This window comes from Megascapheus bottae, chromosome 32, assembly GCF_031878675.1.
Source record: "Megascapheus bottae isolate mThoBot1 chromosome 32, mThoBot2.hap1, whole genome shotgun sequence".
NCBI lineage: Eukaryota > Metazoa > Chordata > Mammalia > Rodentia > Geomyidae > Megascapheus > Megascapheus bottae.
Genome location: NC_143540.1, coordinates 2,877,028 through 2,902,998, shown reverse-complemented (window position 1 = coordinate 2,902,998; position 25,971 = coordinate 2,877,028). Strand labels below are relative to the sequence as shown.

The following is a 25,971-nucleotide window of genomic DNA, read 5'->3' as shown; positions in this document are numbered from 1 at the left end:
ATAAACACATTTTACTCAAGGCCAGCGCTCTGCCACTTGAGCCACAGCACCACTTCTGGCTTTTTCTGTGTATGTGGTACTGAGGCATCGAGCCCAGGGCTTCATGCATACGAGGTGAGCACTCTACCACTAGGCCACACTCTCAGCCCCAGGTGGGTTTTTCAATACATGAGAGTGGTCAGTGGGACCAAATGACAGTCATGAGCACCTGGCTGCAGGCAGGTGTCCTCTCTCTCTCTGGAGGAGTTTAAATCCCAGCTGTTTGCAGTTCTTTATTATTATTTTTTAACTCTAAATTTGCCCAAATGGTGCTCAACCAAATTTCAGAGTGGTCTCCTGGACACAGGCCTCCTGCACACTTCCTGCTCCCCGGAGCCACAGCCCCGAGTCTTTTTGACAGGAGACTCAGCGGGCGCTTTCTGAGCTATCATCGCTGTCACCATCACCCTCCGCAGGGAATACACAACTCGGAAATACCGGTGACCTTGGGGGATGTATTTGAAAGAAACTTGCAAATCAGTTGTGCCACCTTTGCCTGGGCAGGAGGCTGATCCTGGGACTTGCCAAAATCTCATCCTTCTAATATTCCAACGCGATGGCCTGGGGCTGCTTAGTGTCCCATGTCTGCAGAGTGAAGCTGGTGTATGAGCTGTGCTTCTCGGCTTAAACGGCTCTTTCATGGGTGCACTGGAATGGAGGCCCTTTCGGAGATGGCCTGGGAGACTGGGGCTTGGAGAGTTCCATCACCTGGTGCCATCTGAATGGAATGTATGAATAGCCTGCTCACATATGAGCTCCCAGGATGCTAGCAAGCGCACAGGGAGCTAGGTTGGACTTGATCATCCTTTCATCCAGGCAATCCCTAGCTCTTGACTCTAAGCTTTTTGGACCAAATGCTCTCTAACCTCACCTATCTAGGTTCTCCATCTCACAGTCCCATCCCACAGTCCTCCCCGCTCCTTCCTGTCCCCCGCAAGGTAAGCCTGGCATCCTGCACACATCTGTGACAGCCCTGAATGACCATGTGTTTAATATGCCTTTTGTCCACACCACGACTGAACAGCCAAGACATGGCTTTCTTGGGCTTAGTCACAACACAGAAACATCTCCTTTAGAGTCTACAGAAGGAACAAGTGAATCTCTGTATGCCCCAAACCTAGTACCTTTGACCTTTAACCATGGAAAACATGGTGGAAGGTTAGGTGAGATTAGAGTCTCTTCCCATCCCCCCCATCTCCTCCCTCTGTCTCTCTCGGGACTGAACTCAGGACCTCCCACTATTAGTGAAGCACTCTGCCACTTGAGCCATGCCCCCATTCCCTTTGCTTTCAGTGTGTATTTCAGGTAGAGTCTCAAGCTTTTTCCATAAAGCAGCCTCCACCTACAATCCCCCTTCATCCTCAGGTAGCTGGGATTGCAGCTGTGTGCCATCACCCCTCAACACCTAAGGAAATCTCAACAGCCCTCCAGTAGGTACCCTACATTTTACTCTTTCATCTGCATTTGCAGGGACCTCACAGTACTCTGCACCTGACCTGTGACTTGTATTTCAGTTCCCTTTACTTTGGAACGATTTGTGAGCTTGTTGCACACCCTCCCTTTCCACAAAATTGAACATCTGGAAGACAAACGGCATGCCTCATAAGATTTGGCGTCTCTTGTGGCTTCAGTAATTGACATGCCCTATCCCACAGTAACTTTCAGGCATGCCTGGTGTACTGGGGAAATCAAATTTCAGTGTGCTCATCTTTATGATATTAGACCCAAACTATCAGCAGCTACATAGAGAACCTTTGATCTGGGCTTCTGGTCTCATGAATAGCTTTCCTGGACCCCAGGGAATACCAGCCTGCTCCTAGCTATGACTTCCTTTGACATTGACCTCATTCCCCTCCTCCACCATCTGTCTCAGCCCCAGCCACCTAACATGGAGCCAGTATGAGAGATTATCTCTGGTCTAGGTGAAGCCCTGGGCATTGGCTCAGGAAATAACAAAGGACATGCTTGGTGCCAGCCGGATTTACCCATGATTTACAAGCAGTTGGGAATTAAAATTCTTTTCCCCCTCCGGGAAAGGTCACTTTGCCACATTTCCTTCTGTTCTGGTTGAGCTATGCCTGAACACATTTACTTCTGGTTGGGATCATTTGTCAGTTATCACTTGACCCTTCAGGTCTTAGCGAGGGTCGTTGGGGGTCTCCTCCTGACCACAGATTCACACTTATGGAACCCTAATTAGGTGTTTCCTTTAGCTGTGGACATAGGATGCCCAGGCCTAAGTGTAATGTGAATTAGAACACTGTTTGAATGTTGAATTAGGAGCTCTTCAGAGCAGTTATCCCAGCCTCTCTGTCTTAGCTTAGGCCGTGCCTCAGAGAATACTATCTCCCCCCTCTGCCTTTTGATATTGGAAAATTTAAGTCATAACCATTTTCGTAGCCTAAATTAAGATGATAGATGATACTCTTTTCAAATTTCTAGGATTTTATTTATTCCTTTTAAAAAATACAGTGTCGAGGGTGTGTTGCATGAATATACTCATATTGTGTGGGTAGAAGCATAAATAGGTACAGTGTTTTGCAGAAAAGCAACTGATACCCGGGCGTGGTAGCTCACACCTGTCATCCTAGCTACTCAGGAGGCTGAGGACTGAGGATCACAGTTCAAAGCCAGCCCAGGCACAAAGGTTGTGAGACTCTTTATCTCCAATTAAGAAAATCTCCAGAAAATCTCCAGTTAATCAGCAGAAAAAAAAAAGTGGCGGGTTCCAGGGTTAGGGTGGTAGCCTTGAACTGAAGAGCTCAGGGACAATGCCCAGGCCAAGGGGTAGGGTGGTAGCCTTGAGCTGAAGAGCTCAAGGACAGCGCCCAGGCCTAGAGTTCAAGTCCCATGACCGACAAAAAAAATGACATATATTAAGAGCCTAAAAAAACACCAACATTTGACACAGTATTCCATTCCATCTCCCCTGTCCCCCTACCCCAGATCTTGTCAGAGGCTACCAGATATGTATGTGTGGACCCTGATCCACATTGCTGCTTCTGCCTGGCTACCCCACTTTTTTCCATATATTTTTTATTGTAATTAGTAGAAGGGTTACATTATATTCACCAGATAGAAGGTGCATTACTACACATACATTGATACCCTTTCTCATGTCATGGGCCCATTTCCTTCCCCCTCCCCCCTCCCCTCATCTTGTTTTCCCCCCTTTCCTATTCGATTTCAATAACCAAATACGCATATATACAATATATCAGATAACAAGGGAAAATACTATACCAATATGAGATAACTAAGGGACAGCAAAAGAGATGAGAGATAACATAGTACATTAAGGACAACAGTCACGCATTATATGGCTTTTGTTTCTATATCCTGGAGGTCCTTTCCTTTAGCGTCATCCTATATGGCCTTATGTATCTAGATTTTGTTTTATTATAAATCTCTGCTAGGAGAACCCAAGGTTTCTACTGATTGTGACAAATAACGGAAACCATTGAGCCTATGTTCCTTTGAGTCTGGCTTACATCACTTAATATGATTTTTTCTAAGTCTTTCCATTTCCTTACAAATGGGTCGATGCCGTTCTTTCTGACAGCAGCATAGAATTCCATTGTGTATAAATACCACATTTTGTTGATCCACTCATTAACTGAGGGACATCTGGGTTGGTTCCATATCTTTGCTATGGTAAATAGTGCTGCAATGAACATCATTGTGCTAGTGGATTAATATGTCCTTGTTTCTGGACGATCGGGTAAATGCCACGTAGTAGAATTGCTGGGTCATTGGGGAGTTCTATGTTTAGTCTTTTGAGGAACTGCCACACTGCTTTCCATAGTGGTTGAACAAGTTTGCACTCTCACCAACAGTGTAGTAGTGATCCCTCCTGGCCACATCCCCTCCAGCATCTGTTATTAGATTTCTTGATTCTGGCCATTCTAACTGGAGTGAGGTGGAATCTTAGAGTTGTTTTGATTTGCATTTCTTTTATGACCAGAGATGTCGAGCATTTCTTCATGTGTCTATAGGCCATTCTTATTTCTTCTTCAGAGAAGACTCTCTTTAAGTCTTTGGCCCATCTTTTAATGGGATAGATGTTTCTTTGGAGATTAGTTTTTGAGTGATTCAATTTTTTGAGCTGTTGATATATTTTAGATATGAGGCCTTTGTCCATTGTATGGTTAGAGAAGATCTTCTCCCACTCTGTAGGCTTTCTAAGTAATTTACTAGTTATGTCCTTTGCCATACAAAAGCTCTGCAGTTTAATGCAGTCCCACTTATCCAGCATTTCTCTGATTTGTTGTGATTCTTGGTCCTTATTAAGAAAGATTCAACCTGTGCCAAGGTGGCCTAGTGTATCTCCTATTCCTTCTTGTAAAGTTTTCAGTGTGTCGGCTTTTACTTCGAGGTCTTTGATCCATTTGGAGTTAATTCTAGTGCAGGGTGACAAAGAGGAATCCAACTTTAGTTTTCTGCAGGTGCTTAACCAGTTCTGCCAGCACAACTTGTTGAAGAGGCTGTCTTTCTTCCATTCTATTTTTTTGGCTCCCTTGTCAAAGATTAGGTGGCCATAGGTCTGTGGTTTAATATCTGGGTCCTCAGTTCTATTCCATTGGTCTTCAGGCCTGTTCTTGTGCCAGTACCAAGCTGTTTTGATAATTATAGCTCTGTAATAGAGTCTAAAGTTTGGTATTGAAATTCCTCCTGCGCTGTTCTTTCTGCTAAGAAGTGTTTTTGCTATACGGGGTCTTTTATTATTCCATATGAAATTTTGGATTGCCTTTTCTATTTCTTTAAAGAATGACATTGGGATATTGATGGGTATTGTGTTGAATTTGTAGATAGCCCTTGGCAAGATTGCCATTTTCACGATGTTAATTCTTCCAATCCAGGAGCATGGGAGGTTTTTCCATTTCCTCAGTTCTGCTTTAATTTTCTTTTTCAGGGTTTTAAAGTTTTCATCAAAAAGGTCCTTTACAATCTTAGTTAATTCCTAGGTACTTTATTTTCTTTGAAGCTATTGCAAAAGGAGTTGCTTTCCTGGGGGACTGGGAGTTTGGCCTAGTGGTAGAGTGCTTGCCTAGCATGCATGAAGACCCAGGTTCAATTCCTCGGTACCCCACATACATAGCAAAAAGCTATGTATGTGCTGAGGCTCAAGTGGTAGAGCTCTAGCCTTGAGAAAGTCCAAGGACAGTGCTCAGGCCCTGAGCCCAAGCCCAGGACTGGCAAAAAAAAAAAAAGGAGTTGCTTTCCTGATTGTTGCCTCTTTCTTCTCATTGTTGGCATATAGGAAGGTGGTTGATTTTTGAGGGTTAATTTTATACCCTGCTACCTTGCCAACGTTTTGAGTCAGCTCAAGCAGCTTGGGAGTGGGGTCTATAGGATTCTTTAAATACAGAATCATGTCATCTGCAAAGAGGTAAAGTTTCACTTCCTCTTTCCTTATTTGGATCCCCTTTATGCTTGCTTCTTGTCTTATTGCTCTGGCTAGGAATTCTAACACTATGTTAAAGAGGAGTAGAGAGAGTGGGCATCCTTGTCTCGTTCCTGATTTTAGAGGAAATGGCTTTAGCTTTTCGCCATAATACTAGCTGAGGGTTTGTCATACACAGCTTTTATTATACTGAGGAATGTTCCATGGATTTCTAGTTTCTGCAGTGCTTTTAGCATAAAGGGGTGTTGGATCTCGTCAAATGCCTTTTCCGCATCTATTGAGACAATCATGTGATTCTTTCTTGTTCTTGCTCCTATTGATGTGTTGAATTATATTAATTGACTTGCGTATGTTGAACCAGCTTTGCCTCCCAGTGATGAATTCTGTTTGATCATAGTGTATAGTTTTTTTGATGAGTTGTTGAAGATGGTTGGCTAGTATTTTGTTGAGAAGTGTTGCATCAATACTCATCAGAGCAATGGGTCTATAGTTCTCTTTCTTTGATGAATCTCTGGTTTGGGGATGAGGGTTATAGTTAGCTACCCCACTTGTAAACCCCACTGGTCCTTTTTGAGTTGGGAGGCTTCTTCAACTCTCCCCACTTAGTTCCCCACTGTTCCATCTTCCCTAGACTCTTCCTTTGTGCTAAACCTGGAGACACCCCTTCCCAGTTACAAATCCATCCCCCACAGCCCTGCACTCAGCCCAAGTCTGACCCAAGACCTCCCGTGTAGATAGGTGTGTGGACCGCATCAGGGCTCCTCACTGAACGTAAGAAGACTTGGGGCTGATCTGCCAGGACCCCTCCCACTTACCTTCCAAAGTCCCCTAAAATATTCATCAGCCTAATGGGCTTCAAAAGGAGTAATCTTCTGAGACATGAGACAGGACACTATGAAAAGAACATGAAGGAAAATAATTTCTTATTCCAAAATGAAAGAGAGAAGATCATTTAGCATCCCTGTTGGTGTTATCTATTCATGAGAAACAGCACAGCCAACCCAGAGGGGGCTGTGGGAGGGCTTTGAAGCCCTCACCTTGGGGTCACCTTCATGCAAAACTCATCAGTCTCCCCTGCTCCAGACAGCAGGGGCCACAGGGCCAGAGGATGACTCCACGGGGTTCTGGGCAACGAAGAGATGATGTGGAGGACAGGCAGCAGCCTGAGGCAGGGTGCACTCAGGGCTCGGGGGAGGGGACACTTCTCCAGTCCAGCTGCCTGTTGTGTTTCCAGTTCTTCTTCCCCAACCATGGCCCACTTGGCCTCCCTCCATGGGAGATCCTGGGAGAATTCAGTCCCAGGAGATGAGGGATGCTGACTCCTCCCTCAGGCTCCCACATCTCTATCTTAGGCCTGAGCCCAGGGTTTTGGGGCAGCGGGTGTGAGGGACCTGTGTGGAGGAGAGTTCCTTGTACCAAGTCCAGGCCAGGGCACGGGTCATGGTTCTCTCTCCCTCAGAATTCATTTTGCTGGAGCTGAAAGGGCTGCAAGGTGACACCTGATTCTCTGATAAGCCTTAAAACAGCAAACTGAAACCCCTTTGACCACTACTTAAAATGCAGTCCAAGGCCAGGAGTTTGGCCTAGTGGTAGAGTGCTTGCCTAGTATGCACCAAGATCTGGGTTTGATTCCTCGGCACCACATACATAGAAAAATTCAGAAGTGGTGCTGAGGCTCAAGTGGTAGAGCTCTAGCCTTGAGAAAGTCCAAGGACAGTGCTCAGGCCCTGAGCTCAAGCCCAGGACTGGCAAAAAAAAAAAAAATTGCAGTCTAAGGGATGGGGCCTCCACTCTCCTTGCATATCCAGATGCTTTGCAGATTCGTTGCCTTCTCATACTTGTTGTCTTGCTCCTCTTTCCTTCCTCCAGTCTTTACCTCTATTTCTACTTTCCATTTAACAACTTTTTTATTTTTAAGCCCAATCTATCCCCAAATCGGGGGGGGGGGGTTAGGGGGAGGTCTCAAAAGAATTCGTTTTGCTACTAAAGAATGAAGCTGTATTCAAAGCAAGTTAAACTTGTACCCCTACCTGTCCAGCATAGACAGCTGATAGTTATGTGACCCAAATCATCTGCCCAAATCAAGAGAGTCAGCCCTCCATACCCACAGGTCTAGGCAGCTGAGGATTCATCTGACCACAATTACAATAATTTGAAGAAAGAAATCGTACCTGTGTTGAACAAGAACAGATGTTTTCCTTGTCATTATTCCCTAAATGGCAGAGCCTGGTCGTGATTTACATTGCGTTTGCATTGTATGTGGTATTATGAGTAATCTAGAGATAATCTGAGGTACACCAGAGAGTATATAATCTATATTATTATTTTACGTGAAGATGAAAGCACCTACGTATTTTGGTTTGAGTGGGGGTTGGGGTGGGGCTGGGAGGGGGGGTGTCATGGAGCCAGTCCCTATGAGTACTGACTCGTGCTTATCCTCTCTTGACAATGGGATTCCCGAGGTGGCGCTTGTCATCCTGACAGCGAGCTTCTGTGACCTCAACATATGTCACCCTCCATCTCCACTGAGTGACCAGAAATGTCTTCTTTCCCCTTTTATAACTGAAAGGCCCTTGGGTGTGGGAAGTGCATGTTCAATAGCAAATGTCGCTTCTCTTCCTTTTTGTTAGATTTGTGACAAAGAGTGGCATTACTACGTCATCAACGTGGAGTTTCCTGTGGTCACCCTCTACATGGATGGAGCAACGTATGAGCCATACCTGGTGACCAACGACTGGCCCATCCACCCATCCCACATAGCCATGCAGCTGACTGTGGGCGCCTGCTGGCAAGGTAACACTCGGGCCTCCTCTTCCCTGCTCTGTGTTGTATTCGGTGGAAGATGCGGCAGAGGAAAAGGAACAGCAGCAGTGCAGTTAGCAAGGAAAAAAAAAACATTCTAGCTGTTAGAAAACTAAGTATAAACAGATGCTGACGGCATGTAGTAACGGAGCGGGTGCTTCGGGTGAGAGTGGAGTGTGTCGAGTTGCCTCTGAGGGGCTGACGCTCTGTGTTCTGAAATCGCAAATTCCCAGTGGACTCTGATAGGGGCTGTGCTGGCCAGAAACCAAGGATCTCCTTTCCTGCCCCAAGTCACCTGGGCCTTATCAAGGCCACTGGCAGGGTCAGCTCATCCCTGAGCCCCATCCTTGTCTTAGCATAGCACCCCGAAGTAGAACCCAGCCCCCTACCGAGGTCTCTGCTCCCTACTTTCTGCCTAAGATTCCTCCTGAGCCAAGCCTTACAGGCTTTCTTTCTCAATGTGCAATAATTCTTCCTTGCCATCCGTTGTATGTTATTTTGATTACTTAATTGTAAATGAAGTGCCTGAGGTCATTTCTCAGTAGAGATTTTTATTATTAATATCTTAATTTTATTATTAATATCTTCAAATAGTTGAACAAAGGGTTTCAACTTAACATGTCAATCTGTGCAAGGCATCTCGGGTCACCCCTTCCATCTTCCCCCATCTATCCTGTCCCCACCCATCTTTCCAAATGTCCCAGTGCCATTGTCACATGCGTGCCTTCGGTGCTGTGACTGTCCTTCCTCTCTCCACAGACAAGACCCGTTCCAGCTTCCTGGTACTCATTTTTCTTAAACTGTCGATCACTCAGCGCAGTTACCCTCAGGGAAACCTGCCCCTGCGCACACCGAAACCCAGCGTGGTCGTGCATCGGTGTGCACGCTCTGTTAGGTCTTGTTTCCACATGGGAGAGAAAACGCGTACTGTTTGTCTCTCTGAGCCTGACTTACTTCACTCGGTATGACTTTTTTCAGGCCCATCTATTCCCTCATGATATTGTTCTCCCTGGTGGATACATATGACAGTTTTTTTTGACCCATCCATCCATCCATCGTTGAGCCTCGGCTCTTTCCATAACTTAGCTATGGTGAACATGAACATGGACGGGGCTTGCAGTCTTCTGGATGAATGCTCAAGTAGTATGCCTGGTCTTAGGCAGTTCTATTTTTAGTTTTTATTCTTTGAAGATACTAAAAAAAAAGTCAGGCAAATCGTACATTTCCTTTTGGATGGTGTCACCCCTTCCCTCTCTCCCAATTTTTCCCTCCCGTCCCCACCCACAAGTTGTAGAGTTTATTTTCCACAGTGTCTAATGAGGACCACTACTGCATTTGTTTACCCTTTGTCCCTGCATTTCTGTGCCTCTCTTTATACTCCCAAAGACATATAGACAAAACAAAAAACAGCCAAAAAAATAAAAGCCCCTCGTGTTCCCATTTCCTGGGGTTCATTTTGATAAGTACTGTTCTGTATGATCAGAGGCCCTGTGCCCTTCTGTTCCGCGCCTTAGTGTGTCTTCCTTTGGTCTCACTGTGTGTGAATGCCTAGAGGCCTGTGTAATTTATCATTTTCAGCATTTTGAGGAACCTCCAAACTACCTTCCATCCTGGTTGAACAAGTTCACACTTTCACCAGCAGCGTCCTGGGGCTCTTCTTTACCCTCGTCCCCGCCAGCATCAGCTACCTCTTGAATTCCTGACAGCGGCATTCCTGTTCTATCCCGGTGAGGTGGAATCTGCAGGTGTGCTGTGACCTCTATTTCCTTTATGGCTGAGGTGCTGAGCGTATCCTCGTATCTATTAGCCATTTTGACTACTTCTTCTGAGAAGCCTCTATTCAGCTCCTCTGCCCATTTATTAATTGGGCTGTCCTTTCTTTGAGGGTGTGGTTTCTGGAGCTCTTGGTATATTGCAGATATTCTATCTGATGTACAGCTGGCAGAGATCTCTTCTCCTCCTGTAGGTTCTTTTTAGCTGAATTATGTCCTTTGTTCCTAGCTTGATGCAGTCCCATTTCTCAGTTCTCTGCTTGATTTGCTCAGCCACTGGCACTCAGAAAGTTCCTGCCTGTGCCAAGAAGTTCTAGTGTCTCTCCTGTGGTGGCTTCACATCTGCGAGCCCCGCCCCTGCTTAGTAAGGTAGTAGGAGAAGAAAATGGCAGGTTTCCAGCAAACAGGGGCCAAGTGTAATCCTGTGGTGGCTTTCCCGAGGCGTCAAGGCAGAACAGAACTGGGAGGGCATCCGAGGAGCCAGGGACAGCACTGGCCTCCACTGTAGTGGTCACTAGCCTAGAAGCCCTGGACGGAGGGGAGGGGGTGCCATGGCTGGCCCTGAGGGTCCCCGCATGTTTCTAGGTCACTCTTCTGCCGGACACTAATGCCAGTGCAGGCACTCGAGTACATGCTGCCTGTGTATCCAGAGCTAGGTCCGATTGAGCACCCATTTTGTACTAAAGGCTGGGTGACCCGGCCCTGTGTCCCTAGGGCCTCTGCTGCCGGAAGCGGAGGCACCTGCTATGTCGGCACTGCCTCCTCACTTCAGACAGCGTCCCCCCGAGGACAGCTTCGTGAGGCGCCTCCTGCAGCTAGGCACGGGGGCTGGCCAGGCGCCCCCGCTTGCCAAACCTCCCAGAGGAACCCAGTAACCGAACTTGCTTGATTTCATTTAACAACCCCATGATTCTCAATATGGTTTCACTGTGAAACTGTGTGAAAATGTGTACGGACGCACACCTGCGAGAGCAGCAGCAGAGACTGCTCCCTCCTTGCCCGATTGCAGGGCCTAGAAAATGCAGATGATGATTTGTTGAATTACATGCTACTTTTTGAAGCTGTTTTGATGCAGGTGCCTTGCTCCATCTGACACACACACACACACACACACACACACACACACACACACACACACACACACACACACACACACACACACACACACACACACACACACACACACACACACACACACACACACACACACACACACACACACACACACACAGTGGGACGCCGCTTAGCATTGTGGATACGGCTTGTAGGCCTCAGAGTCTATTCGATACAGGGTATATCAGGCTTGATGTGGACAGAGCCAGATTTCAAGTGCAGTGAGTTGTGTCTGGAACCTTGGTACTTTATTCTGAAAATGTTATTAGAAAACTTGACCACGGTCTAAGTGTCCTGTGAGACATATGGCAGGAGGGGAGAGACAGCGCTCAAGTCTCTACGTGGCTCCTTGTCTTGCCTCTTGGACTCACTCCTGCATCTGGAGAGTCCACAGAGGCCATGTTCTGGATGATATATGAGGGAGAATGCAGCTCTGCGAGTTTAGGTCGCAGGCTCCAGAGCCCACTGTTGGGGTCACCCCGAGTCGTAAGTTTCGCTCACTGTAACGTCACATAAACATGTGCTAGAAAGACAAGGGGCCTGGAACGTGAGAGTGAAAGGGTCCAGAATGCCTGCTGAGCCCGTGTCCGGCCCAGCCAGGATGGCAGCTTTTTTCTTTGCAAGTCACCTGCAACCAATAACTCCGTGTCTGCGTGGCCATGTGTGGACAGTGTTTCAGAACTTGGGGGGGTGGGGGCATCCGTTACACACTTGGCTTCCTCTTTGCATTCCATGAGTGTTACCATGAGTGAAATGAAGAGAAAGCAAGCACTCAGACATGGCTGTTGTTTGCACTGCTCAACACTGGTATCCGCCCGTGCGGGAACTGCTGTTCCTCCCGGGCAGCCCCACCCCGCAGCCCTGTGCAGGAGGGAACATGGCGGCCCCGTGATCCCTGTGGTGCTCCTACAGCAACCAGCAGTGGAAACGGAAGCAGAAAAGACCACGGCATCCTGAACACATGCTGTGCCAGGAGGAGACAGCGCACACACCACCCTGGCCTTTGCCACAAGAGAGAGCTGGCGTGAGGGGGAAGAATGAGAAAGCCATGGCATCCGCGTACTGTCCCCTCAGCACAGCAGGCCGGAGGCCGGGGCGGGCAAGATGCAGAACGCCCGGAGGCACAAGAGGCCAAGGACTGTTGGGAAGAATAGATGAACCCGACACACGCAGAACCCCTGTCACTTGCTCAGGATTGCCTTGACTGAAGTGAATAATGCACGAGTGATCCTTGCCATCCAGGAGAGACTTGAACTCATAAATTATGTCAGCGTGCCAAGAGTCAGACTGCACAAGGAGTGCACAAAAGGCCCACCGTGAGAAGCCAAGTTCACAACTTAGTGGCTCCTAACCTTGACTCACAATCGAGTCACCTGAGAGGCTCTAGAACTCCCCACCCCAGTGTGAGAGCCAGCCTCGGGTCGTCAGCTATTGGTTGCTGACTGTGGAGCCAACTCTGGAAACCAGACATAAAATGGCCACCAATAAACCACTGGCCAGCAGTGCCAGGTGAGGGGGGACAGGGTTCCACGGCTCAGGGCAGGGCACGCCTCCTTGAGTGATAGGGGCCGGGAGCTTAGGCGCCTCGAGGAGCTGCCGTCTGCCTCGCCTGAGTACTTGGGGTGGTGAGGAGTAAGAAGGTGTAAATGAATGAAGGTATGTGGGCAAACTTGGAGCCATGCAGGAATTCAGCAGGAACCATTCCGTGGGGGAGAACGCTTGGCAGTTTCTATTGGAAAGCAGAAGGAATCATGAACTCCACAGAGGATTAGAGGAAGGCATCGGTCACCAAGAGGTAGAGCAAGGTCCAGATACAGGAGCCACGTGCCCAGGGACCAGCTGGTTCCCAGCCCAGGGCTGAGACGGCCCCCAGGGAACTCCTGGCCCTCCTCAGGCTTGGACAGTGTGGCTTGCTGATTGGCAGAGGGTCCCATAGCATAGCTCGTTGGGAGTCGGCCCTTGTAAAGAGGCAGGGGATCCAGTCACGAGGCCCTCTCACTGCAGCAGTGGGAGCAGGGAGTGCTCTGGAAGTGGCAGCCGAGCAGAACCAGGAAACAACAACCTGGGGTAGGCCCTGCAAGCCAGTTGAGGCTGGCATCGCTTTCACGACCTGGCCAGGGAAATAGCCAGGCTGAGACTCGGCCCAGGCCCACCCTGCCTTGGCATCCAGATTCCTCTGACAGTCATGCAGAGGGGAGCTAAGTCTGCGTGTGTGGTCTGGAAGGGCTTATGCCCAGTGACTTTGGTGGGGAAGGCTGCCTGCAGGAGGCAGCCAGCCAACGGTGGGTAGGCCTGACCTGGAAGCCAGGGAGACCGGCAAGGGCAGCCCCAGGTGTAGAATCGGTGCAGAACTGGCCTTCCTCCCCCAGCTTTAGGAAATGCAGTCAATGTGCCCTCAACTCTGGCCAGATGGTGCTTAGAGAAGGTGATTCCCACCCACTCACGCGAGGCCAACAACTCGGACTTGTACTTTCTTTCAGGGGGAGAAGTGGCAAAACCACGGTTTGCTCAGTTCTTCCATGGCAGCCTGGCCAGTCTCACCATCCGTCCTGGCAAAATGGAAAACCAGAAGGTGATTTCTTGCCTTCAGGCCTGCAAAGAAGGACTGGATATTAATTCCTTGGAAAGCCTTGGGCAAGGAATAAAGGTAAGGAAGGAGCTGGCACCACCCCAAAAAGACATTGATTTATGAGACTGTGGCAGCCCAAAGCTCAAGCATGCCAGCATGCCTGCACAGAAATGGCACCACTGCTAAGGTGCTGCCATTGGGAGGCGGGTAGACTGGTGACCGACTTCAGGATGGACTCTGCTGCCACCTCCTGAAATCTGCAGATCAAGTCCCATGGTTAACCTGACTGGAGGTTTGTCCTCTGCTTTGTTTACCTAAAAACAAAAGCAGCCACAGAAACGTATTTCAGAAATATATTTTGAAAGAGGGACATTAATGAGGACTCTGTATATAGATGCATCCATATAAACATGTATAGAATCATGTAATCACATTAGCAAACATTCCATCACACATTGTTTATTATATTACATACATGTAATATTGTATATATATGCTATAAATACATCAATATATATAATGTATGAATACTATTAAATTAGGTATATATTGGGTCTAATATGTGTCTATTACATATTATACATACATATGTCTAACATATATGTCTAATATATAGTGTCTGAAATGTATTGTCTAATACGTGATATATCTAATATATAATACCTAACATGTGTAATACGTATTAGACATCTATAAAAATATACACTTGATGCATATATAAAAATATACACTTGATATATGTCTAATATTAGACTATATACATGTAATACTGTCTATATTATACACTTAATACATGTCATACATATATCTTCTACATTGTATATCAATAAATATTTATGTAATATCTTCAACATTTTAATACATGATATACTATAATGCATGATATACTGCACATGTAATATATACTGTAATCCAATGCATGATATAATACACAAATAGTACATCTAATTAATGCATGATATTACATGGATAATATTTATATGTGTAATATCTTCTATTTTGCACATCTAATACAATATATATTAGGTGTGCACTATTAGAAATATATTGTCCATGTAATATCTTCCATATTGCATATCTACTGCATGATTCATTTCCTGTGTAATATCTTCTATATTACAGTTAGTATTTCCAACCCATGTAATACCTTCAGCATTGCACACTTAATACATGGTATATTACATGATTTATTACCCATATATATTCTGTATTGAATATCTAGTACATTATATACATGTATTATTACAAGGTAATATTTATATTGTCATGTAATATATTCTGTATTACACATATATCATCTATTACACATGCAATAATTTCTGTACCATGCATGCAATACATGGCTTATCACTCATGTAATAACTTCTGTAGTACACATGTGATACACAACATATTGCCTATGTATATGTACTACATAGCTGATATTCAGCCCATGTAATAATTTCTGTATTACACATATAATGCACAACTTATTTACCCATGCAATAACCTCTTTATCACACATGTAATAGTTTATTGCCCATGCAATAACCTCTTTATCACACATGTAATAGTTTATTGCCCATGTAGTATGCCATGCTGATGTTTAGCCTATGCAATATCTTCTGTATTGCCCATGTGATACATGGTATATTACATGATTTATTACCCATATATATTCTGTATTGAATATCTAGTACATTATATACATGTATTATTACAAGGTAATATTTATATTGTCATGTAATATATTCTGTATTACACATATAATATATCATCTATTACACATGCAATAATTTCTGTACCATGCATGCAATACATGGCTTATCACTCATGTAATAACTTCTGTTAGTACACATGTGATACACAACATATTGCCTATGTATATGTACTACATAGCTGATATTCAGCCCATGTAATAATTTCTGTATTACACATATGATGCACAACTTATTTACCCATGCAATAACTTCTTTATCACACATGTAATAGTTTATTGCCCATGCAATAACTTCTTTATCACACATGTAATAGTTTATTGCCCATGCAATAACTTCTTTATCACACATGTAATAGTTTATTGCCCATGTAGTATGCCATGCTGATGTTTAGCCTATGCAATATCTTCTGTATTGCCCATGTGATACATGACTTATTGCCCATATAAGTATGTCATGTATTACACAGCTGTTATTTATAGCCCATGTAATATCTTCCATATTATACATGTAATACATGACTTATTGCCCATGTAAAAACTTCTGTATATCTAGTATACTATATATTACAGGAGTAATATTTATATTGTCTATGTAATAACTTCTGTATTGCACATCTAACACATGGCATATTATCCCATGTCATAATATGTAATTATGTATTAGATATACAGAATACAAAATTACATGTCTCATGTGAGATATAAAATATATAATCTATTAGACATGTAATATCTTATGTATTGTGCATCTAATATTTTATGTACTATATATGTAATACATAATAGAGTATGCATATATATTACATAGTCATATATGTGAAACCTTATATTACATGGCTATCCATGTAATATACTGTATTTGATGTATTAAACATATTAGATATATAATATAGAAAGTATTACATATTAGACATATAATACCTTACATATTGTATACCTAATATATTAGACCTATATAGACCTTGTTATAGCTAATATATAATACATATATTTGATACTTGATGTCTTTTATATTTGATATAATAATGTACTATATGTGTATGTAATATATTTAGCTCCGGGTTAGGCCCTAGGATACAAAAGTGTTCCCAGCTTCCTGTCTCCAGGGAACTCTGTGGCCAGATGGACATTGGTAGCCAGCTTGATTTCTGCTCCAAGGACAGTGGGCACTGTCCTTTCCTGAGGGTCTTACAGGGTCTCCCCTTGACAAAGGTACCATAAGCATTCCTGCTGCTCACATCAGGAATTGGAGGCTCAAGGTGGTGAGCATGATGTTGGCCACGTGGGTTTGAAGCAGTCATTCTGGAGGGAGGTCAAAAGGGAAAATGGAAGGAGTTTAGAGGCCTGGTAAGGCAAAATCATCTGTGCAACCTTAGCAAGTAACACTTGTCATTGTAAGAGGCATACATGAAAAACTACTCTGTGTGTGTGCTGCTCTGTCCTCCTTAGGGGTTTGGGCCACACAGGCCGGCAGTGATCTAGTCTCCAGGCTTCTTTTCCAGTACTGGCTTGCCGCTGGCCTCTGAGCATATCTGCTCAGCTCTGAACTATCCCACAGGGCCACAGTCGCAGAGTTAAGCTACCACAGAGCAAATGAGCCTGACAGGCTGTACTTAAACTCTAAAACTGCATGGCTATTGAGAACCAAAGCTATTTAGGCATAGCCTATAGAAAGAGAATGTGGTAAAAAGAAGTGACGTAAGACTGTGCAGGGTGCTACTCTGGCTTTCCACTCATTCATACCCAAGTCACTACAGCCAAGCCTCCGCCCTAGGGCACAGCAAGCCAGAACCAGAGCCACCACCGTGTGAGAAATTAATAAGACACAATTTACAGAGCACCCACGGAGGGCGGTTTTATGTTCATTATCTCTTCCTCAAAACAAATTAAATATTATGACCTCATTTCAAAAATAAGGGGACTGGGACTCAGGGGTTTGCCCAAGATAAATCCGTGCTCTTTGCCTCACATGCACATTCTGGCTGTCTCTCCAGCGTGGCTGAGGTCTCTTACATGCTTGTGACGGCTGGACTCTCATCTCTGTACTATGCAATGAAGAATGTTCTGTTCTGGTTTTAATAGCCCAGTGCCTGCCATCCTCATTTTTCCAGTGTGGAAAAGGAGAAAAAAACTGGAACAGGAAAGTCCTAGGTTCAAATACCAATGCTAGCTTCTCCATATCTGAATTCCTTTTCTCCTAATATCTGGAGTATAAACTAGATTTAGGGTTACCTTCCTGTGAGATGGTCAGGATATATCCTTGCAGCAAACGTAACAGTTCTTCAACAAATCATGGGTCCTCTTGTGACAGGGATATTTCTCAGCTGTCCCAGGCAAAGGGAGCTGGCAGATGTTTAGGGGAATTGGAAAGAGGCCCAGAGAGCCATGGCCAGAACCAGGCAGCCAGGGCTGTGGGCAGGATCCTGTGGCAGCCCTGGGGATGGAGAAAGCAGCTGAGCCTCTGGGAGAGGTGCCATTTTGCATCTATGTACCATTCATTCTCTTGCTCACTGTGGGCACAGCATGCCACCATCTCCTGCCCCTAGGGTGACACCAGTTCCAATAAGATTCCTGCTAAACTGGAGCCCCATTCTTGGAGCAGGGGCTCCTGTATGAGCCATGTTGGCAGCTGAGTTAATGCCCTCCTATGTGACTGGGAATCTCTGGCAGCCAGGCCAGCGTGTAAGCTAGACCAGGGCGGCCATGGGATGCTCCAGCCCATCCCTCTGGGGCCCTCAGAGGTGCTGGGAAGGGCTTCCTCCCGTGAGCTAAACCCTGTGGCAAAGCTGAGGAAATGTCAGAAGACCCTTGGACAGACAGACGGCAATTCTTGTTCAGAGCTGTAGCAGGATGGGTAACTCACAGCGGTATGGGAGCTGGGGTACAGGGAGGGGGTAGGCCGTGGTCTGGCTCTCCCTGGAGAAGCCCTGACTGGGTGGGGTGAGAGGTTGCAAAAGACTGGATTGCCCAGGTGAGGCCACGTGGGAAGAGAGACCCTCAAGAGCCCAGGAGATCTGCAGAAGGGAAAAGCAAGGTCCAAGGCTGTCAGCTAGGAAATGGCACGCGGCACAGGAAGTAGACTACAGGGTAAATTAGAAGTAGTTCAAGGCTAGACATAAGAAACCACAGACGAAGGCAACACACCAATTTGGGGCTCAGAGGAGGGACTGGAGGGTGTAAGGATGGAGGCCGCTGGTTTGGACCACCCTCAGCCAAGGCCTGGCTTCGGGGCACTGGGCCCAGGTTTTCAGAGTTCCATCCTGTGACTGGGGCTGATGTGGCCAGGAGTTTCCAGTCCCTGTAGAGGACTTACACCCCCACATGGTGCCTGGAAGTTAAATCACGTACACAGTTCCCTTGCAGATGCTCTGGACACAACCCAGGAGCTGGACAACTTCCGGCCTTCCCTGTACCCACAGCTGGGTACAGAGAAGCACCCGTTTCTGTCTTTCAGTATCACTTCAACCCCTCGCAGTCCGTCCTGGTGATGGAAGGTGATGACATTGGCAATATCAACCGAGCCCTCCAGAAGGTCTCCTACATCAACTCCAGGCAGTTCCCCACAGCTGGGGTGCGGCGCCTCAGACTCTCCTCCAAAGTCCAGTGAGTGGATGTCAGCCAGCGCAGGGCCCCCGCTCAGTTCAGGAGACTAACAGTACACTGCCGCCCAGGTCTGCATAACTCACTCCCGGCCATGGCGAGCCATCCCTGGGATGGGGGGCGGGGGGTGCCACCGGGTACCCAAGTCAGGAAAGGGACTCAGAAATAATGGAGTGGGGGTGGAGAGATCAGTCTGCCCGCACCTGAGAGAGGTACCCTCGGGAGGGGAGGAGCTGGTTCTGCCCCCTGGAGCAGAGCTGCAAGTACCTCTGAGCCAGCGTCACATTTGAGCAAAGAGGGGACCAGACTGGCCATGGTCCAACCCTGAGGCCAGCAAGGGGGAAGGGGCTCGCCAGGGCTGCCTGGAGAGGAAGGAGGCTGTCACAGAAGAAAGGCTCTGGGGGAACAAACCAGATGGGAGCTTCCAGTGGCCTAGAGAAAGATGGTTGTCTGCAGAGCAGCCCCATCTCTGGAAGAGGTACATTTGCAGGTTCCCTCTTAGAGGTAACACCACACCGGAGAACATGGCCTTGCGATCTCATTTTGCAAGGTTGCTACAACAAACCTGTTAGACAACAATTTGCTCACCCAGTACTAATGCACATAACAAGCAGTTGCTATCTAATTAATGTGGTCATTGATTACTTTGTTAAAGGATAATGAAAGCTTTAATGGTTGCTTGTTGCTCCCATAGAAAATTCTCCTTCCTCCCAGGAGCCAAGCTTTTCAGTCCTTGCAAGGCTAATAGTTTGGATTCTAATGTGGCTTTAAATACAAAGGTCTGTGACAGTCCTCAGAGAGTCCTCACAGCCAAAGTGCCGTGACAAGGACTATGATGACAGATTCACTCCCGCAGGTGCTTTGGGGAAGACGTGTGCATCAGCATCCCCGACGCAGACGCCTTCGTGATGGTCCTGCAGGCCATCGAGCCCCAGATCACCCTCCAGGGCACAGACCACTTCTGGAGACCCTCGGCCCAGTTCCACAGTGCCAGGGGAGTGGCCCTCTTTCCTGACATCAAGATTGTGAGCACCCTGGCCAAAACCGACTCCTCTGGTGACATGAAGACAGCAGGTACAGCTGCCTGGGGGGCGGGGATTCACACAGCATGTAGCCAGCACTTCAGGACGAGCTCCCTGAAGCACTGTGACAGCAGGGGAGCGGATGGCTGAGCAAAGCATGGCCTACCATGCTTCCGGTTAGTCCAGGCTGGGACGGGATCCATGGGGATGTCTGGTCCACACAGGGCAGTCTCGGCCATGCCAGGACACCTGGAGCTCACCTTCCTTTCCCCTCCCACAGCTGCCCAAAGGTTCTGTAGTAAGCACAGACCGTGCCATGTGCCAAAAGAAAACTCAGCTTCCACCTAACCCACGCAAGTCAGGAGAGGTCTCACTCAGCAGCAAGGCCCTGAGCACTCACTCAGGAGGCTTCCGAGCCCTTCTTCTACCAGTGTGATTATTGCGAGGGTTGCTTGAAGGAAGAGGATCTTAAATATCTGTCAGGGAGAAGCCATTTCATTACACCTGCAACTACAGGGTGTGGTGCTGGGGAAGAGAGGGGAGGAACAAGCTCCTTTCTGCTGCCTCCGGCTTAATGTGAAATACCCATTTGAGAACTGTCCTTTGCTGCCTCTCCAGGAAATCCTCCAGCTCTCTCGCCCCATTGCGAAAGCCAGGGCTAATGATGGGCCTGGTGACAGGAGGCCTGAGTCCCTGAAGAGTCGCTTCTCTAACAATCCCAATTACCCATTTGTCCCTGGTGGATGCTCGTGGACTCAGGGGCAGCCCTCCCAGGCACATAAGAGTAGTCGGAGTTTTCACCTGTCCACGCAAGGTGGTTTTCTAGTTACATGGCAAAGGCGTCAGGTCATGTGATCTTCCCTCTCCACCTACCCACTGAGGTGGCCACCACCAAGAGCACGACGGGACTTGCTGCCTCTGATGCCGCGTGCAGCCCTGGCTCTCCTTCCACTGAGGAGAGACGCATGGCACCTGCCAGGGCCATCATTAGTTCTTTTAACTCTCTGCTCTTGTTGTGGCAAATGCCACCTGGTCTGTGTGGTCCCCCGAAGTAACTTCTGCTCCCCTGACAGACTCTTCTCTCTCAGGTACTGAGCGTAGGAAGACCACAGCGTGCACGCGTGTGCACACACAGACACACACACACACCAGGGGCGTTTGAAAACCATGTTTGCCAAGTATAGGATAAGCACAGTACATTGTCTGCCCCATCCCCTTCTCTGCACTTCACCCCTGGGGCCCCGCTCTCCCCACTGGCATGGTGAGGATATCATGGCAACCCTCTGGTGTCCATCTATACACACGGCCTGCCCACTGCCTGGCCCATAGCACACACTTGTATCCTCCAGTGGGGTTTTCACTTAACACTGCCAGACTCTGTCCAGCATTCTGGTACTGACATTCCTTTGAGAAGTCAGGCAAGAGCCACAAGACTGACCAGCCTGCTAATGTGCCTCCCTGTGAGCCCATTACCTAATTAACCTAGCTTATCAATTATTAACTGTTGCTTCTATTGTATCGACTGAATTGATTATTAATTACTGATCTGCCTCCATCGGAACCAAGTACAGTGATAACTCTTCCACGGCAGCCACACTACATGCACGCCCTAGGGATTTATTCAGGGCCTCTGTCCGTGAGGCCTGGGGAGGGGCGACACACAATGGCTGTGCGGGGGGGGGGGAGGTACAGATGCGGGCTGGAATGGGATTCTGTTCCCTGGCTCTCTCGGGATGAGGAAACAGAGGCAGGTGGTTCCTTTCTCTGCCATGTGACTCCTAGCCCACCTGGGGCTGCCCCTCTCTGAGCTGTGGGCATGGTAACGGGGACAGCACTGTCCCTTCTGACCACTTCAGACCTGGGGTGCAAGCCCAGGAGGGACATGGTGCACAAGCGGAGTGGGACACTCTGTGGGTCACACCTCTGCCTTCCCACAGCCCCCAGGTCAGCCGTGCTGGAGGAAGTGCTTCACAACCTGGACTTCTGTGACATTCTGGTGCTTGGAGGGGACCTGGACCCCAGGCAGGAGAGCCTGGAGCTCAACCACAGTGAGCTCCACCAGCGACACCTGGATGCCACCAACTCCACCACAGGCTACTCCATCTATGGTGAGACCCAGCTCAGCCCTCTGCTCCGGGCCTCCTCTCTTCCAACCCCCGAGGGCAGTGGGCGCTGCAGAGGATGTTGTGACACCCCAGGGCCAGGAGACCCTGGACCTCGAGACGTGGCTTCCTGTCCTGTGTCCCTGCCCCTGGGGACGTGTGACATGGAGGATGCCTCCCTCCCCTTGCATGGCTTGACCTCAGCACCTGCTGCAGCAGTGTCTGGAGGGAGAGCATTCCCGTGAGGCAGTCTGTGTGGACACCGGTGCCTCCGTGTGACTGGTGTCTCGTAACCTCATCACCATGAACACCTGGACCACAGGGCCCTGAACCTGCCGCCGCCTCCTCCTCCCCAGTCCTCTTCCTCCCCCTCCTTACAAGGGTGGTCTCTGGCCGCAGGTGTGGGCTCCATGAGCCGTTACGAGCAGGTACTGCATCACCTCCGCTATCGCAACTGGCACCCAACATCCCTGGAGGCCCGGCGGTTCCGGATCAAGTGCTCAGAGCTCAACGGGCGCTACACCAGCAATGAGTTCAACGTGGAGGTGAGCGGGACCTGCCAGGCCTGGCTGTTCCCGAGTTCCTTCTGGAGAACCTTGGCCATGGAAGTAGCTTCTGCCTCTCCTCCCAGGTTGGTGTCCTCCATGAAGTCAGAGTCCCCGAGGAGCACGTCAGCCACCTCATTGTGCAGCCGCCCTTCCTCCAGTCCGTCCATCACCCCGTGTCCCGGCGCAGCTCAGGTAGGGAACCCCCCGAGGACTCCAGGCGGCTCTGTGAGCCAGCACTTCTGTGGCAGTGGCAGTGAGGGGGAGAAGGTGGGCCTGGCCCCCGAGGCGCCCACACCTTCAACAGGGAGTGACCACTACATGAGAAGATGCCCCGAAGCCCTGACACAGTCACGCCACAACTTTCAGGGTCAACTCAAGGCAAAGCTTTCCACAAAACCCTTACGAACAGGCCCACCAGCCTCCAGGGGTCTCCGTCCACACGGCATCACCCCCGGGCGGGCACTCCTGCCCCTCCCTGGGCATTTTATGGTTCCGGACTCTGCATGGGAGTTCCCCACGCTAGGGACTGAAGGAACTATGTGGAGAGGAGTCCCATGGATTATGGTGTGCACTGCACACCATTCCCAAGATGGGGACTGAGTGGTTAGACAGACGGCAGGGTAGACCAGGGAAGCCCTCCATGTGTTGCTCATGTCCCTTTGTGGGAGAGGGAGAGAGGAAGGAAAGGAAGGAGAGGGGGAGAGGGAGATGGGGAGACAAGAGAGGGGAAGGAGGGGGAAGAGGGGAAGGAGGGGGAGGAAGGGGGAGGGGAGGGGAAGGGGAGTGGGGAAGGAGGGAGGGGGAGAAAGAGGGGAGTGAGAGGGGAGAAAAGGGGGCGGGAAGGGGAAAGAGAGTAGAAGAGGGGGAGAGGGAGAAAGAGAAAGGGGCCTGGAAACTGTCCCCGAGCTCCTTTTTGCTGAAGGCTCGAACTCTGCCACTTCCACCTTTTTCTGTGATTAAAGAGTTTCACGGCCAGGAGTTTGGCCTAGTGGTTAAAATGCTTGCCTAGCATGCATGAAGACCCGGGTTCGATTCCTCGGTCCCACATACATAGAAAAAAGCCAGAAGTGGTGCTGTGGCTCAAGTGGTAGAGCTCTAGCCTTGAGAAAGTCCAAGGACAGTGCTCAAGCCCTGAGCTCAAGCCCAGGACTGGCAAAAAAAATAAATAAATAAAAAAGTTTCACAAACTTCCCTGTGCAGACTGGCTTCAAACCGCCATCCTCAAATCTCAGCCTCCTGAGTAGCTAGGATGACAGGCGTGAGCTGCTGGCACCTGTCTGGGCCTGCTCACGCCTGTGGCTTCCCCCTGTTCTAGGAGTCCCCAGCGTGGCCACCGTAGTGGTCATCGTCTCTGTGTGCATGCTGGTGTTTGTGGTGGCCATGGGCGTGTACCGAGTCCGAATAGCCCACCAACACTTCATCCAGGAGACTGAGGCTGCCAAGGAGGCAGAGATGGACTGGGACGACTCTGCGCTGACCATCACCGTCAACCCCATGGAGGTAGGGGATCCTCCCTCTTGACTCTCCCCATCTCGGAGCTTCTCCAATCCCTGTAAACCCAACAAACCAGTCTCCTGCCAACTATGTTAACTGATTAAAAATATAAAAACCACTCGCCTAACCAACAGAACCAGAAACTGCTGAAAGAAGGCAGCTATGTGGCTGATTCCGAGTCCCCCGTTAGAAGGAATACTGAGGGATTCCGTATTAAGACTCTCGGTTAACAACCAGCAAGTGAAAGGGCTTTTCCCCACACAGTCTACAGAATTAACCAAGTCTATAAATGGGCTCAACACCTGCCCAGCACTCAACCGCATTTACCAACATGAAAACCAATGGAGACAAGTACTCAGATTCACCCAACCAGTATTCAAACTGAAGGTTGTCTGATTCTAAAGCTCATTTATTTTTTCCAGTGAGCCAACAGCCATCTGTCCATGTGTCTGCCCTAGACACCTGTCCGTTCCGGAAAGCTATGGTAGATGGCTCTGCCACGGGTGTGGAGTACTAACGGATACACAAAGATGCTGTAGGGGAAGCACAGCCAGGCAAGGCTATGCTACATGGTTTAGGATCCTGTTCACTAACTCCAAGCGTCAGTCCAGAGCTGGAGGGAATTAGGGAGGGTGAGGCCACAAGTCACCAGATAAAAGGGCAGGCAAGGAAACTTTCCAAAGGAAAGTTTCTGAAGAGCACAATATCAGAATCTTCTGAGTGTTGGCTTAGAAGCCAAGGAATTCCCAGAGCCTTCCACACTAGTAACAGAGGGCAAGGCACATGTGCTGCGGGTCCTCGGGTGAGACCTTCCTTTCTCTCCCTGACACTCAGAAGCATGCAGGACCAGGCCGTGGGGAGGAGACTGAAGGTGAGGAGGAGGACGGAGCAGAAGATGACTTGAGCTCTAGCAGCAGCTCAGAGGACAGCGAAGAGGAAGAGGAGGAGGAGGAGGAAGTGATGGGGAGAGGCCAACGGGGCTTGCAGAGCGGCGCCCAGCAAGCCCAGCTGGAGTGGGATGACTCCACACTCACCTACTAGTGCCCACGGGCCTGCTGCCCAGCCCACATGCCCCCTCTGTCAAGCCCGAGTCCAGCTCACCTGCCTCTGACTTCTCTGACAGTCCAGGAGGACCTGGTCTTGTGCCTGGCACTGCCATGTCCCAGCCATGGGGCAGCCCGAAGTAGCCCAGCGTGGTTACCAGTGGGGACACCCTGTGCTGCCCTGCCCCCGCTCCTCCTGCCCTCCTTAGCCCGTCTGCCAGGGAGAAGGCCCACCTCCATGTCATCTGCTCCCTAGGCACAGTGCGCCCCTGACTAGACTCCACCTCCACCCACAACAGCAGGCCCTCATGAAGCCAGCAGTCAAAGACGGTGGTAAAACCTCACACATTAAGGTCCACGGCCCGGCACTCGATGAGAAGGCCCTCATTAGAGTGCAGTGGAGTTTCCAGGGGCCCCACCTGGAAGCATTTCTCCCAGGCCCTGCTAAGGGGCTAGCAGAAGTAAGGGCTGGGAGACAGGGTGGGATGGCTGGGCTCCCCCAGGCCAAGGGCAACCCCAAGGTCAACAAGGCTCTTGCCACCTCTCCTCTTAGTTCCTTGTCTCCTAGAAAAACACTAGTTTTCCTCTGGAGACCATGTGCCCTTCTCAGATGTGTTGCAACAAATGTGAGCTCCATCAGTCAGAGATGAAAGTTGGAGAATTGGACTGCTAGGAATTAGAAGCATATTTGCATTAAAGAAGCCTCTGCTTTCTTCTGTTCATAAAAGGAAGAATGCTTTGAGTAGAGGACAGATAATATCCCA

At 48.6% G+C, this 25,971-nt stretch overlaps 1 protein-coding gene and 1 long non-coding RNA gene across 6 annotated transcripts in view; one reads left to right on the top strand and one right to left on the bottom strand.

The window, feature by feature from the left end:
• Nucleotides 1-25,219, top strand: part of Clstn2 (calsyntenin 2) — a 337,443-nt gene extending 312,224 nt beyond the window's left edge. The window contains exons 9-17 of the mRNA XM_090323491.1: nt 8,074-8,236; nt 13,611-13,777; nt 18,853-19,001; nt 19,855-20,072; nt 21,958-22,128; nt 22,522-22,667; nt 22,754-22,862; nt 23,986-24,170; nt 24,999-25,219. Of these exons, the coding sequence (XP_090179617.1) occupies nt 8,074-8,236; nt 13,611-13,777; nt 18,853-19,001; nt 19,855-20,072; nt 21,958-22,128; nt 22,522-22,667; nt 22,754-22,862; nt 23,986-24,170; nt 24,999-25,205 (1,515 nt within the window). The 3' untranslated portion in view covers nt 25,206-25,219. The remainder of the gene's footprint in view (nt 1-8,073; nt 8,237-13,610; nt 13,778-18,852; nt 19,002-19,854; nt 20,073-21,957; nt 22,129-22,521; nt 22,668-22,753; nt 22,863-23,985; nt 24,171-24,998) is intronic.
• LOC150043023 (uncharacterized) overlaps nt 13,950-25,971 on the bottom strand; it is a 113,007-nt gene continuing 100,985 nt past the window's right edge. For all 5 annotated transcript variants that reach the window (XR_016533477.1, XR_016533479.1, XR_016533480.1 and 2 more), the window contains 3 exons: nt 17,631-17,832; nt 16,637-16,700; nt 13,950-14,013 (listed from right to left, as the gene is read on the bottom strand). This is a non-coding gene — a long non-coding RNA (uncharacterized LOC150043023). The remainder of the gene's footprint in view (nt 14,014-16,636; nt 16,701-17,630; nt 17,833-25,971) is intronic.